Genomic DNA, 13097 nt, shown 5'->3' with positions numbered 1-13097 from the left:
AAAAATTGTATCCGAGTGGAATTTTCTTTCCTCTATTATTCTAATTTCCAACGCGAATCACTCAGAAGGGACTTGCTTGTGTCACCGGCTCTGTAATGTCTCTTATTCCCACTCGTGTCCCCTTCCCACAAATCTGCAAGATGAACAAAACTGGACGTCGGAGACCCGAAGGCCAGCGAAGGCTTCCTCTAGTGCTCCGGCACCCGTTCCCCGTAGCTCGCGGTCGGGTTCTTGCTTTTTCTCCCGCAAGCTTTGCAAAGAAGAGCTACCGGCAGGCCACGAGATCTGGAGGAGTGACAGGACCAGATTCGAACCACAGCGACCCAGAGCCGAGCCCCCGGGCTCCTCTCCGAGGGGCCAGGAGTCGGGAGCGCTCACTGCGGTTGAGGTTAGCCCAGACGCAAGCACCTTTTCCAACCCAAGCCCGCCCGCCGCGCAATGCCCGACAAGAAGCCGGCTCCCAGCGCTCACAATGCGGGTTCGCGCCCTCGGGGCGGGAGCAGGCCGGTCGCCATGACAACCGTCCCAGCGGCGCGCGCCCGGGCCCGACGCCCCCAGGCGTCCGCACCCGCCTTGACCCCCCCCCCAGTCGCGGCGCACACACCCCCTCCCTGCCGGCCGTGGGAAGGGGCCGGGCCTGCCGCCTGACGTCTGCGGGGCTCGGAAGATGGCTGCGGAGCTGAGCACCGGGCAGTGGCTGCGGCGGCTGCAGGCGGGGAGTGCGGCGGGCGGGGGCTCCGCCTGGCGCGTGGGGCGCTGAGTCGGGAGGCGCGGAAGCGGGGAGGGCGCACGGGGGCTCCGGGGGGCCACTTGGTGCCGCCTGCCCGCCGCCTGCCGCACCATGGGCAGCGCAGAGGACGCAGTCAAAGAAAAGCTGCTGTGGAACGTGAAAAAGGAGGTACGGTCGGGGCCAGGTCTCAGGGGCTCGCACCCCTCCCGCGCCGGCCCGCGGCACCCACGCTCGCGGTCACGGGCCCACCGTGCCGGGCGGGGACCGGGGCGGGGGCGGGGTCCTGGGCCGGCCGCGCCCCACGCCCCTCTCCGTGTCCGGGGCAGCGCCCTCGCCAAGGGTCGGGCTCGCGCCCTGGGGCTTGTTTGCTCCTCTTTGCTCCAGCTCCCCGCCCTGTGACGGCAGCAGCGCGGGGAGACCGCGGTCGGGGGAGGGGTGGCAGGGATTGCTGGAGAATCCGAGTTGCCCATTCATGGCCGGTGTTGCCCGGGGAGGGGGCGGGGTCCCCACGGGCCTTCCGGAGGCGGAGAGCCACAGTTCTAGGGGCTTCGCTCTCCGGTGTCCGACGCACCGCTCTCTTGTATTCCTCCAGCGAGTGAGTCGTGGCTGGCTGAGGGTTCGCTGCACACCTCCCTGTTTCTCCCTCCACGCCCACCTCCTTACCCAGGAACCCGGGTATTTTTAAGAATGGTTTTTAAGTCTCAGATTATGTTTGCCCTTTTGAGGGAAATCCTTCAGAAACAAGAGTTTTCTCTACATTAATCCCCTTTACCTTGACGCTGCTTATTAAAAGCTCATTTCAGTTTGAGGGTGGGGGGGCTGCCCATATGAATGACTCACCAGCTTGTGAGAGAACCTGCAGTGTAGATGAGATGAATGAGGCCTCCTTCCTCAGCCTGCCTCTGTAGGCTAGGTCTACCAGGTGTGAACTACGGGAAGGCAAAAAAAAAAAAAAATGTGTCTGCTTGTTCACTGTTTTGTTTCCAGAGCCTGGCACACTGATAGGACCTGTATCTAGTAAATATAGCTGCTGACCGTGAAAACTGAAGTCTGATGAAATAGTCTTGAATAGTTCAGACTTATATCTGTGTGAACTTGAGTAAAGTTACTTAAACTCAAGTCTTAGTTTCCTTTTAAAATAGGATAATACTATTTATCTCACATACGTAAATGTATCATATTTTTTTCATGCACCCTTAGAGTCTAACGATTTGAGAAGACTTTGGATTCTCACTCTGCATTAACCACGACCTGGCTCGAGTGCCCTAACTTTTGTTCCCTTCCTTATTGACAAAAAAGTTGAAACCATTACCTTTCCAGCTTGTGTGAACAGCTTCACTGTGCTTTTGCTATGAAGTGGCCAAGTGAGGGTTTCTTAGGCCAGGGCTTTTCCAAAATAGTCTTAAGCTCCAGGTTAGTCACCAAAGAGAAGTGAAATCTCAGTGATTATCCCCTGGAAGAAAGCAATATAAAACCAAGAGATTTGGGGGGAATATAAGCGAATAGGAACTATGGGCATGTTGTTACATTATTTAAGACACAGATTTGAGAATTGATTGGGTGTGTGAGGAAATACTTTTGAGACCATGATTTTCTTCCCAATATCTAAAGACTGTTTCAAGAATGGTGCCTTTGAAAACTGAATTTGTGCTGCAAGGATGTATCTTCCTGGCAAAGGCTGACCTGCTCTGAACTCCACATAGTTCCCCTTTTAGTGCTTGGTTTACAGAAAGCCCTACACGAAGAGACAGTTGAGAACCAGAGGCAGGACTCTCCTCACAGAGGACCTCTGAACAAATCCTAAAATCATCAGTGGGTCCTCCTAACCTGATCTCTGTCTCTCCAGCTGCTTCAGATACCTGTTGATCCTTAGCTGGGAGTTCCAGCAAAGACCCCCTGGGAAGTAATCGAGGAAGCTTTTAATAGCATGGAGTGCAAGAATCGATCCAATCAGATCTTCACTTACCTAACCACTAACCATGAGCAGTTCCAGCAGGGAGAACCCTCCAGGTCCTTCCCTCCTCCTTAACCCTTAGGTGCTCTGCACTCTCCATGTTAAGAAAGGACCTTGGCCTGGTGTGGTGGTGTTTATTTTTAATCCCTTTGGGTGCCTACAATACCCAGGCCAGCCAGGGTTATATAAGGAGACTGGACTTGAAAGTAAATAAATAGGTAATTCGGTGAAAGAAAACAAAACTCACTAGGAGCTGGAGTATCATCAGGACACTGCATCCTGTCCAAAGGATGAAAGCCAAAGATTAATGTGGAACATGAGAGCAAATGCCTAATTTCAAAAAATAAAAAGAGAAGGCACTGGAGAGCCTGCTCTGTGCTTAAGAGCTCTGGTTGCTCTTCCAAGTTTGATTCCCAGAAGTCACATGACAGCTAACAACTGTTAGCACTAGTTCCAGGGGAGCTGATGCACTTTTCTAGCCTCTGCAGGTATCGCATAAATGTTGTGCACAGACATACATGCAGGCAAAATACCCATTCCCACAAAATAAAGATAAATCCTTTACAAGGTAAGGACTGTCTCTATTAATGACTTATTCTGTAGGATTTTATACTGGGGTTGAGGAAACCCATCTCTGACTCCCACTGGTGGTATCTGTCTCCTGGCAGATTCCCCATGGAATCTGGCACAAGTGTTAAGAGCAACTAGAACCTCATTCTGTTGATGGAAGTGTAAATTGCTACAGCCACTTGGAGAACGTTTTGGCAGCATTACTAGACACTAAAGCAGAATATATGCATCAGAAATTCCTTGCCTAGAAACATAAATTTTAGAAAGCCAGCAATATGTTCACCAGAAGATATGTCCAGATGTTAATATGATTCATAACAACCCCAAGCTGGAAAGGACCTAAATGCCAGTTAATTGTGGTATTGTCACGCAGTTGGGAATGAACAATCTACATTCCCAATATACCCAACAGATGTAACAGAGACGAATCTCAAAATCATTCGAGCAAGCAAAAGAAACAACTCACAAAACACTTCATATATTATTTCATTAGTTCTTTTTTTAAGTACAAAACTAACATAAGAATCCAGAGGTTGGGCCTGTCAGCATAGGCCTATACTCTCAGCACCTCAGAAGGCAGAGGTAAGAGGAATGAATGGGTTATAGAGTAAATTCCAGGCCAGCTTAGGGAATTTAGTAAGATCCTGTCTCAGAAAATAAAACAAAGGTCTTGGTGGCGCATACCTTTAATCCCAACACTTGAGAGGCAGAGGCAGGCGGATTTCTGAGTTCAAGGCCAGCCTGGTCTACAGAGTGAGTTCCAGGACAGCCAGGGCTACACAGAGAAACCCTGTAAAAAAAAAAAAAAGACTAGCCTTGTCTAGATAGTGAGGTCTGGACCAACCAAGGCTACATTATGAGACCCTTCTTCAAAACAGCAATAACAAAAAGGTCTGAAAAAATAGAACAATAGTTCAGTTTTGTTTTCTGACGCAGCATGCACAAGGACCTGGGTTCAGTTACCACTACAAAAAGAAAAAGAGGGAAAGAAAGATAGTGGGTATTTGAGTACTCTCAGAAAAAGTGGAGCCTGGAGGAGAAGATAATAAAACAAGGTCCTTGGGCAAACAGGTTCTATATTCTATTTCATTTGTTGTCTAAGACTGAGTCTAGCCCAAACTAGTCTTGTACTTGCTGTGTGGCCTAAAATGGCCTTGACCTTGAAGCCTTGAACTCTTCTTTTAACTTTACTGTGTGTAGGGATGCAGATGGTGTGTGTGTGTGTGTGTGTGTGTGTGTGTGTGTGTGTGTGTGTCTGGAAGCGTGTGCTCATCTGCATACTTCTGTGGGTCAGAGAAGTTTTTGTAGAGTCTGGTCTCTTTTTCCTCTTTTATTTGGGTTCTGGGAATCGAACTCAGGTCATCAGACTTGCTCAGGAAGAAGTTTTACCTGCTGAGTCATCTAGCCAGCCTGGGCCTTGAGCTCTTGATCCTCTTGCCTCTATCTCCCCAGGCTTGGGATCAGGCATGCGCTACCACATCTGACACTTGTGTTGTTTCCTGCTCTAAAAGTATCCAGAGAACTCTCCAAGCCTGTAAGAGTATCACAGCTCTTTTTTATAGGATCAGGAGTAATAATAGTAAACAATAAGAACGCCCTTTTTGTGGCCCTAGTGATTAAACCTGGGGATCTTGAATGTCAGTCAAGCACTCAACTGTACAGCGGCATCCCCATCCTCTAAGTGCTTTTGGGGGTTTGGGGAGGAGTTGGAGACAGTCTCACTCTAGCTCAGGCTTTGTCACACACTGTTAGCTCAGGTTAGCCTCTCATTCAAATCCTAAAACATCAGAGTTTTAGGACGTAGCTAGAACGAATGAGAGTCAGTGTGACATGGATGGGCCTACTCTTGACCTCAGAAAAGGAGGGGCCAGTTATACTGAGACTGTCCCTGAAGGAGAGTGTCTGCCCAGGAGCCTTTCTCCAGCTGAGTAGGAATGAGCAAATCCCCTCCATCCTTGGTTTCTAGGTAGGAGATCCTTTTGTCTGAACTGGACCCTCCACACTGATTGGTGGGTTTGTCATCTCTTCGTTTCCTCTCCAAAAAACTTGAAACAGATGATGCTAAGGAGCATTTGTCTTCCCACCCAACTCCCATCTTTGTCATCTCTGCAAGTATCTAAAAACCCAGACCACAAGGTCAAAAACAAGCTATTTACCTTTCCATAGACCTGTTCTGTTGCTGATTTGTTTTTCTTTTGTTGCTAGGAATTGACTCTAGAGCCTTGTGTATCCAGAACATGCCTGACCACTGACTGAACTGTACCCTCAAACCCCATGATTAAAAATGCTAAGGAAAGCCGGGCCGTGGTGGTGCACATCTTTAATCCCAGCACTTGGGAGGCAGAGGCAGGCGGATTTCTGAGTTCAAGGCTAGCCTGGTCTACAAAGTGAGTTCCAGGACTGCCAGGGCTGCTAAGGAGAAAAATTTTAAAAAGATAATAATGCTAGCCTGAGGATGTAACCCAGAGTTTTGTGTTTTAGGTTTTTTTGGGGTTTTTTTTTTTTTTGGTTTTTCAAGACAGGGTTTCTCTGTGTAGCCCTGGTTGTCCTGGAACTCACTCTGTAGACCAGGCTGGCCTTGAACTCAGAAATCTACCTGCCTCTGCCTCCCCATCCTATATGGACATGCGCCACCACTGCCCAGCTTTTTTCTTTTTTTTTCTTTTTTTTTTAAGATTTATTTATTATTATACATAGTATGCTGTCTTCAGACACTCCAGAAGAGGGCATCAGATCTCATTACAGGTGGTTGTGAGCCACCATGTGGTTGCTAGGATTTGAACTCAGGACCTTTGGAAGAGCAGTCAGTGCTCTTACCCGCTGAGCCATCTCACCAGCCCCTGCCCTGAGTTCTATCAGTAGCCCAGCAAAATAAATTAAAGTAATGGAGATGCCCATTTATTCACAGGTGAAACAAATCATGGAGGAGGCTGTCACCAGGAAATTTGTGCATGAGGACAGCAGCCACATCATTGCTCTATGTGGTGAGTGAACACTTCACAGTGATGGGTTACAGGCTCGGGACTGAGTGCTTGGCCCTGGAACCTGGGAAAGATGAGTACCCTAGTAACTCTCAACTATGAATGCAAGTCCCAACCAATCCAAACACTCTTGAAGTCTCTGCGAGTCTCTGCCCACCCCAGACCTGAATCAGAGGCTTCAGATTGCAAGAATCTGTGTATTTTAGTATGCTAGGACAACAGTTCCCAAATTTTAGTAGCACCAGAATTCACCTGAAAGTATGTTTAAAACACTTATAGCTGTGTTCTACCTGTATCCCAAGCCTTCGATTCTGGCTATTTAGAAGGCCGACGCTAGAAGATCAAAAGTTCAAGACTTGTCTTATCTGTGGAGTATCCAGGGTTAGCCCAGACAATTCAGTCAAACCTTACCTCAAAATAAAAAAGTAGAGGTGGCTAAAGAGATGCCTCAGCAGTTAAGGAGCCTGGCTGCTCAGCAGGGTGTCCCAGCACCCAAGAGGCAGAGGCGGGTGGATCTCTATTACTTTGAGGGCAGTCTGGTCTACAGAGCAAGTTTCAGGACAGCCATGGCTACACAGACAAACCCTATCTCAAACAATAAGACAAAAAATTCTGGCTGCTCTTCCAGAGGGGCTGGGTTTTATCCTGATATGGTTGCTCACAACAGTCTATATAACATCAGAGTCCAGAGGATCCAGCACCCTCTTGTGAAGTCTCAGCATCACAGAGCAAAACACAGCTGGTCCCTGCCAAGGCGTTTCTGCTCCTGGTGGCTCTGGAGTGGCCTGAGACTCTGGACTTCGTCCATGCTCACCGAGGAAGCTGGGGAACCGTCCCGGGACCCCACATTGAGAACCTTGCCCTGAGCACTTTAGATTTCGGAACCACCCATCTTATCTGTCCCTTTCCCTCTGGGGAAGGGTTGGCACTTTGGGATGATTTTTTGTGCTTTTTGGCCGCCACATCTTTCTGGTTGCTCCATTCTCCAAATTCCTCATGCACTTGGTTAGATGCAGAAGAGCATGAGCGTAAACAAGGAGGGGCAGCAGAGCCTGGGGCTGTAGAACTAGGCTGCATGGTGGGGAGTCCTCAGACGTTTGCCTTTGTAGAAGAAAGCTATAGCTACACAAACATGGCCATCCCCTAACGGCCCCTAAGGTGGGAGTGGTACCAGAGCCTAGCATGTGCTAGTAGTCACCCACTCTGAAGAAATACCTTGATTTATATTTTGTTTTTACATTATATTGTGTGTGGTATGTGTATGCACATGTATGGACTATGGCACCTGTGTGGAGTTCAGAGGACAGTTGTTGGGAGTCTGGTGTCTCTTTCCACTGTGTGATCAACCAGGGGTCAACAACAGGTTGTCAGGCTTGTAATCAAGTACCTCTGCGCCCCTTACTAGCACTGCTTTTGGCAACAGTGAGACAGAGCCGCCTGTCTCATAGGTTCAGCAACACGCCAGCTGGTGTTCTCTATGTAGCGGGGCGGCAGGGACAAGTAGACAGTCTCTGCCCCAGAATCATAAATCCTGCTAAGAGGCAGGCAGACAGAAAAAAAAAAATGTGTGAAAAAAGATGTATCGTGATGGTATGTAATAAAAGATCTATGGAAGGAAAAACCATTCTAGAGGAAGTTAATAGTGGTTGGGAGAGGCAGCCGGTAAGCAGAGGCTGTGTGACATGGGGCTTTGAAAAGTAGTGTTCTGCCGGGCAGTGGTGGCACAAGCCTTTAATCCCAGCACTTGGGAGGCAGAGGCAGGTGGATTTCTGAGTTTGAGACCAGCCTGGTCTACAGAGTGAGTTCCAGGACAGCCAGGGCTACACAGAGAAACCCTGTCTTGAAAAACAAAACAAAACAAAAAAAAGCCAAAAAAAAACAAAAAACAAAAAGAAAAAAAGGAAGGAAAAGTGTTCTGCATAATACTTAAATGTCCCTCTCCCCCACTTCTCTCTCTCTCCTTCCCCTCCCTCCTCTTTCTCTTCCTCTACCTATCCTTGGCTGGCCTTGAACACACTAAGGTTCTTGATCCTCCTGCTTTGGCCTCACAATTATCAGTCCCACTAGCATGCACCAGCACATCGTGTGTGCCCCTCCATCACTAGTTTGATGTTTTCCTCCATCACTAGTTTGATGTTTTTTAAAATTAGAGCAGTGTTGCCGGGCGTGATGACAAGTGCCTTTAATCCAACACTGGAGAGGCAGAGGCAAGTGTGTATCTCAGAGTCTTAGGCCAGCTTGGTCTACAAAATGACTCCAGGACAGAAGAAATCCTGCCTCACAAAACCAGAAAATAAAAAAGTTAAAATTAGAGCAGTGGTCTCCACCTCAAATTTTTGTGGGGATTGAGTTTGTAAGCGTGCTTAGAGTCCAAGAGCAGAAAATCTCCTTGTCCTTTGACAAGGTTTTGAGCCTGACACTAGGCTTGCTGATTTTGCAGTACCACCAGCTCCCTTTTAGGTGAGTTTCCCCAGGTCTCTCCTACGATGCCCTGATCCATCTATCCGTCTGCAGCCTGCTTTACCCCCTTCTTCTTCATAGAACACGTGCTCTGGGAGAGAGAAAAAATAAAGCTCCCCAGTGTCATTAGCCTAGAAGCATATTAGAATTCTGGCTTAGTGCTAGGCTTTGTCAGAGCACACATTGTAGAAAGCTACTGACTGAATAGTGAGAACAGCTTGTACATGGGTGCTGTGTGTGGGTAGCCAGGGGGGAATGAAGGGAAGAGGGCTGGCAGGAGGCCAGCAGGAGGAGAGCATTGAGTAGTCCGCATTCAGGCTCTTGAGGTGAGAAGCACCAGCCCGCTCTCCTGCAACTGGCCTGGGACTTACAGCCCTCCAGGAGCCCTGGGTCTCCTGTCTAAAGCTCTTAGCTCTTTCATCAGAGCGGACCACACTAAAGCACAGGCTTCCTTTGAGGCGTTTCAATTATTATAGTAGACAAAACAAAGCCTTCAAGGCTCCAGGAGCAGGGGACCTATGTTCTGCTAGTCCTCCAAAGTTCCTAAGAGTCACTGATGCAAACATAAATGCCACGGGATTGGACAAAATGTTTGCAAGAGAAGCTACCCAGATGTGAGGCAGCAGTGTCAGGGCTGAAGAGGCTCAACAGTCTTGCTCCTTGCTCTGTGTGAAATGCCAGCCCTGACTGAGTTGCCACAGGAATTCAGGCCCAGGCTTTGCCTGGCCTCCAAGTCTGGGATTTTGTGTGTGTTGGTGTGTTGGCATTTTTTGTGGATGTGGTTGTTTGTAGGTGTGGGTATATGTGGAGGGCAGGGATCAACATCAGATGCTGTTCTCTGGCCAGCCACCTTGTTTGTGAGGACCAGGTCTCTTCACCGGGACCCAGAGCTTACCAATGAAGTTAGGTTGGCTGGCCAGGAGACCCAAAATGGAGCCATCTCCCCAGCTGGATCTGGGCTTCTTATCCTCTCTGTGTCCTGTATTTTGGGGATACATGTGGGGGTAGGGTGATTATTTGTTTCTTTTTGAGATAGGCCTTCACTCTGGAGCCCTAGCTGGCCTGAATCTCACAGTGAAGACCAAGCTAGCCTCAAACTGACTAATTCTTTTCCGGCTTTCACCTCCCAAGTGCTGGAACTAACTGCATGGACCACCACCCCCATCTTATTTAATGACTTTTTATGAAATTCACATTAGCAACCCAGACACTGTATTTTAACATCAAACATTCTGAGCTGGCAGGGTGACTCAGTCTTGCAGTATAAAGCTGATGACCTGTGTTCAGGCTTCAGAACCTGGTAGAAGGAGAAAACTAAAGTGGCTGCAGTTGTCCCCTGATCCCCCATATATGCTCTGACATGCCTGTGCTCACACTCAAACATTACATATGCACAAAATAGTAAATAAGTGTGTTGATAAAAAATGAAATTTAACATTCTGATAATACAGAGATATACTAGTTTGATCCATGCTGAGAAATGATGGTAAGAAATTACTAGAAGTCTTTGTTTTCTGTAATTAAACTGTTGTGTTTCTGTAAGAGCAGAAAACATTGTATAGTACAAACGAGGAGGTTCATAACAAACAGGAATCTTAGACCTGAAATTTGGTACCACAGGCAGTTGCTGGTATGGTGTGATGTGTGCACTGTAACTGTCTTCAGACACACCAGAAGAGGGCGTCAGATCTCATTACTGGTAGTTGTGAGCCACCATGTGGTTGCTGGGATCCGAACTCAGGACCTTCAGAAGAGCAGTCAGTGCCCTTACCCTGAAAGACCCCTGAGGGGAGACCCCCACTCAAATCTCGGGAGGACGTGCACCCAAGGAATCATGAGAGACCGTCCTGATGTAATTACAAGAGGTAGTTTTTAATTTCAGGGCGCTCCGGTTTGGCACCACACCTATCTCACGCAGGAGATAGTGGAGCCGACCACGAGGCTTGAAAGTTAGGGGTTTATATAGGGAAAAGGTCTGGGGTAACAAAGGGATCAGTGTGGCGGTACATGATTGGCTAGTTCAAATATTAACTATTACGTGCAGAACAGAGTGGAGAATTCCTAAGGTTGGTGTTAATCTGAGTCAACAGAGCATCTGACTTTAAACCATATCTGCCCAGACATGTAGTTTATGTCTTCTTGACCTGCTAGTTCTCAGGATGTCTAACAGACTGCTTGCTCATTCCCAGGCCTATGTGGGCCAGCTTGTAATGGATTCTTAGGCCCATAACTTTTCCTAGTCAGCACAGGTCCAAAGCTTTAATTTTTCCTTTCAACCCACTGAGCCATCTCACCAGCCTGATTTAAAACATTTTAAAACCAGATAGTGGTGGCATGTACCTTTAGTCCCAGTACTCAGGAGGTAGAGGCAGGCAGGCTTCACTGAGTTCAAGGCCGGGCTGGTCTACAGAGAGAGTTCCAGGAAAGCCAAGGCTACATAGGGAAACCCAGGGGGTGTGGGGGGACAAAAGACTTCCTGCCAGGCTGGAGCTCAGAGTTTACTTGCTTAGTATGTCTGAGATTCTGGGTCCAGTCTCTAGTTGAATCAAATTAACGCTTTATATTTGTATTTTCTCTGTGGCTTTGTCAACATTTCTTCCACCTCCCAGCGTTTACCCCAATTGATTGGTATCTCCTGCCACCTCCTTCCATGGTGGAAGGAAGGTGCTCTTAGTATGTATAAACAGAGCACTCAGTCAGCAGCAAACAGCAAATTATCCTTGATCTGAAATAATAATGCATGTGCCTATGCATAGTTCTCTTACCATCTGCTGATTTGAGGTGATTGAAGCACCAACCCTTGAAACTATGTTTCTCTGAACCTGACCTCCCTCTACAGCAGTATCTTTTTGTTTGTTTGTTTATTTTGGTTTTTTCCAAGACAGGGTTTCTCTGTGTAGCCTTGGCTGTCCTTGAACTCACTCTGTAGATCAGGCTGGCCTGGAACTCAGAAATCCGCCTGCCTCTGCCTCCCAACTGCTGGGATTAAAGGCGTGGGCCACCACCGCCCGGCTATAACAGTATCTTTCTAGTTGAGTACTAGGATTGTGAAATTTTGTTAGTTTTTGAAACAAGGCCAGGCTGAGTATCCCTGGCTGGCCTGAAATTCCATATATAGACTAGGCTAACTTTAAAGTCAGAGATCTGCCTGCTTCTGCCCCACCACTGCCAGGATATCCCTGTGGCTGAGAGAGGATTCGGACTTTGAAGAGCAGTTCTCACACCAGCTGCTAGGCATTGTGGGTGGGACCGGGCCAGCCTGTCTTCTCAACCTGCAGCTTTCCTGGGCAGACCTAAGGGTTGCTTGAGGCCGTGGCTGAGCTGTACTGGGAGGTGGGGGTGGAGCCTGGAACTGGGACTAACACCTGGCTTTATTAACCAGCTCCCTGTTGCTAAGCAGCTTTCATTAACCTGTTAGGTCTCCCCTGCTGTGAGCTCCTTTGGGGAATGACAAAGAGATACTAATGAGCCAGGAGAGCTGCAGGTGCTGCAGGAGGTTGCATCCCACCTGGAATACTGCAGCCAGAGATGCTTCTGCACATTTTGCGATTCAGACTCCAGGCGGTTGCTAGCTAACCTGACTCTTTTCAGTAAAAGAGACTCTTTCCCTCCTGCATGCAATGAATAGCTTATTCTCAGACTGTCTATCTTTTGCTTCCCATCCAGAAATGAACAAACTAGGTAGCTTTTCAGCTATGGTCAGGAAGGAAGGCAGATGTCCAAAGCGACTGGTTTCTTTCCTTCTATACTAGGACATAGCCAAGGTCATGCGGTTTGCCCTGGTGCTGAGTCTCTCAGATAGACCAAGGTTTGCATGCTGTTCATGTCTAATCCATAGTCAGTTAGTTATTCATTTTCCTCTCGGAGCCTGCCCCGAGAAGGTAAATTCCAGCATTGGAAGAGCTACTCGGGGTTAGGGGTGGATGGTTAGCTTAGTGATCAAGCTCTGGTGATGAAAAACTCAAAAAGAGCAGTGTAAGCAAAGCGTGTAACATGGTGTCCAGTGACACCTTGTTCTCCAACTGTCTCTGGAAACCTTCCTCAGAAATAATCCAGGATTCCTAGGAGTCTATGTTTCTGGGAACCTGGGGAACTCTGAAATCTGGGAACACAATCGGGAAGGAAATGAATCATATTAAGTAATTGATATGAGAGTTGGACATTATGGTATACCTATACTCCTAGCACCCAGATTGGGACAGTATAAACTGTAAATTTGAGGCCATCCTGGTCAACATGAGTTCTAGGTTAACCAGAGTAATATAGCAAGACTTTGGCTCCAAAAAAAGGAAAAAAGTAGTTATTATTGTTCAGTAAAGGTTAAGAGTCTAAAAGTTTAATCCCAGCACTTGGGAGGCAGAGGCAGGTGGATTTCTGAGTTCAAGGCCAGCCTGGTCTACAG

The 13097-nt window shown here is 47.9% G+C and overlaps 1 protein-coding gene across 2 annotated transcripts in view; it reads left to right on the top strand.

Moving 5' to 3' along the window:
• The first annotated feature begins 547 nt into the window (after positions 1–547).
• Positions 548–13097, top strand: part of Sgsm2 (small G protein signaling modulator 2) — a 40741-nt gene continuing 28191 nt past the window's right edge. The window contains exons 1-2 of one of the 2 annotated variants that reach the window (XM_031354657.1): positions 548–898; positions 6163–6238. In XM_031354657.1, coding sequence (XP_031210517.1) covers positions 842–898; positions 6163–6238 — 133 coding nt within the window. In that variant the 5' untranslated portion in view covers positions 548–841. The remainder of the gene's footprint in view (positions 899–6162; positions 6239–13097) is intronic. The other variant, XM_031354658.1, reaches the window with a different exon arrangement.

The sequence above is a fragment of the Mastomys coucha genome, unplaced genomic scaffold (genome assembly GCF_008632895.1).
Source record: "Mastomys coucha isolate ucsf_1 unplaced genomic scaffold, UCSF_Mcou_1 pScaffold5, whole genome shotgun sequence".
Lineage (NCBI taxonomy): Eukaryota > Metazoa > Chordata > Mammalia > Rodentia > Muridae > Mastomys > Mastomys coucha.
The sequence above is the reverse complement of the archived record's forward strand: the minus strand, read 5'-3'. Positions and strand labels throughout refer to the sequence as shown.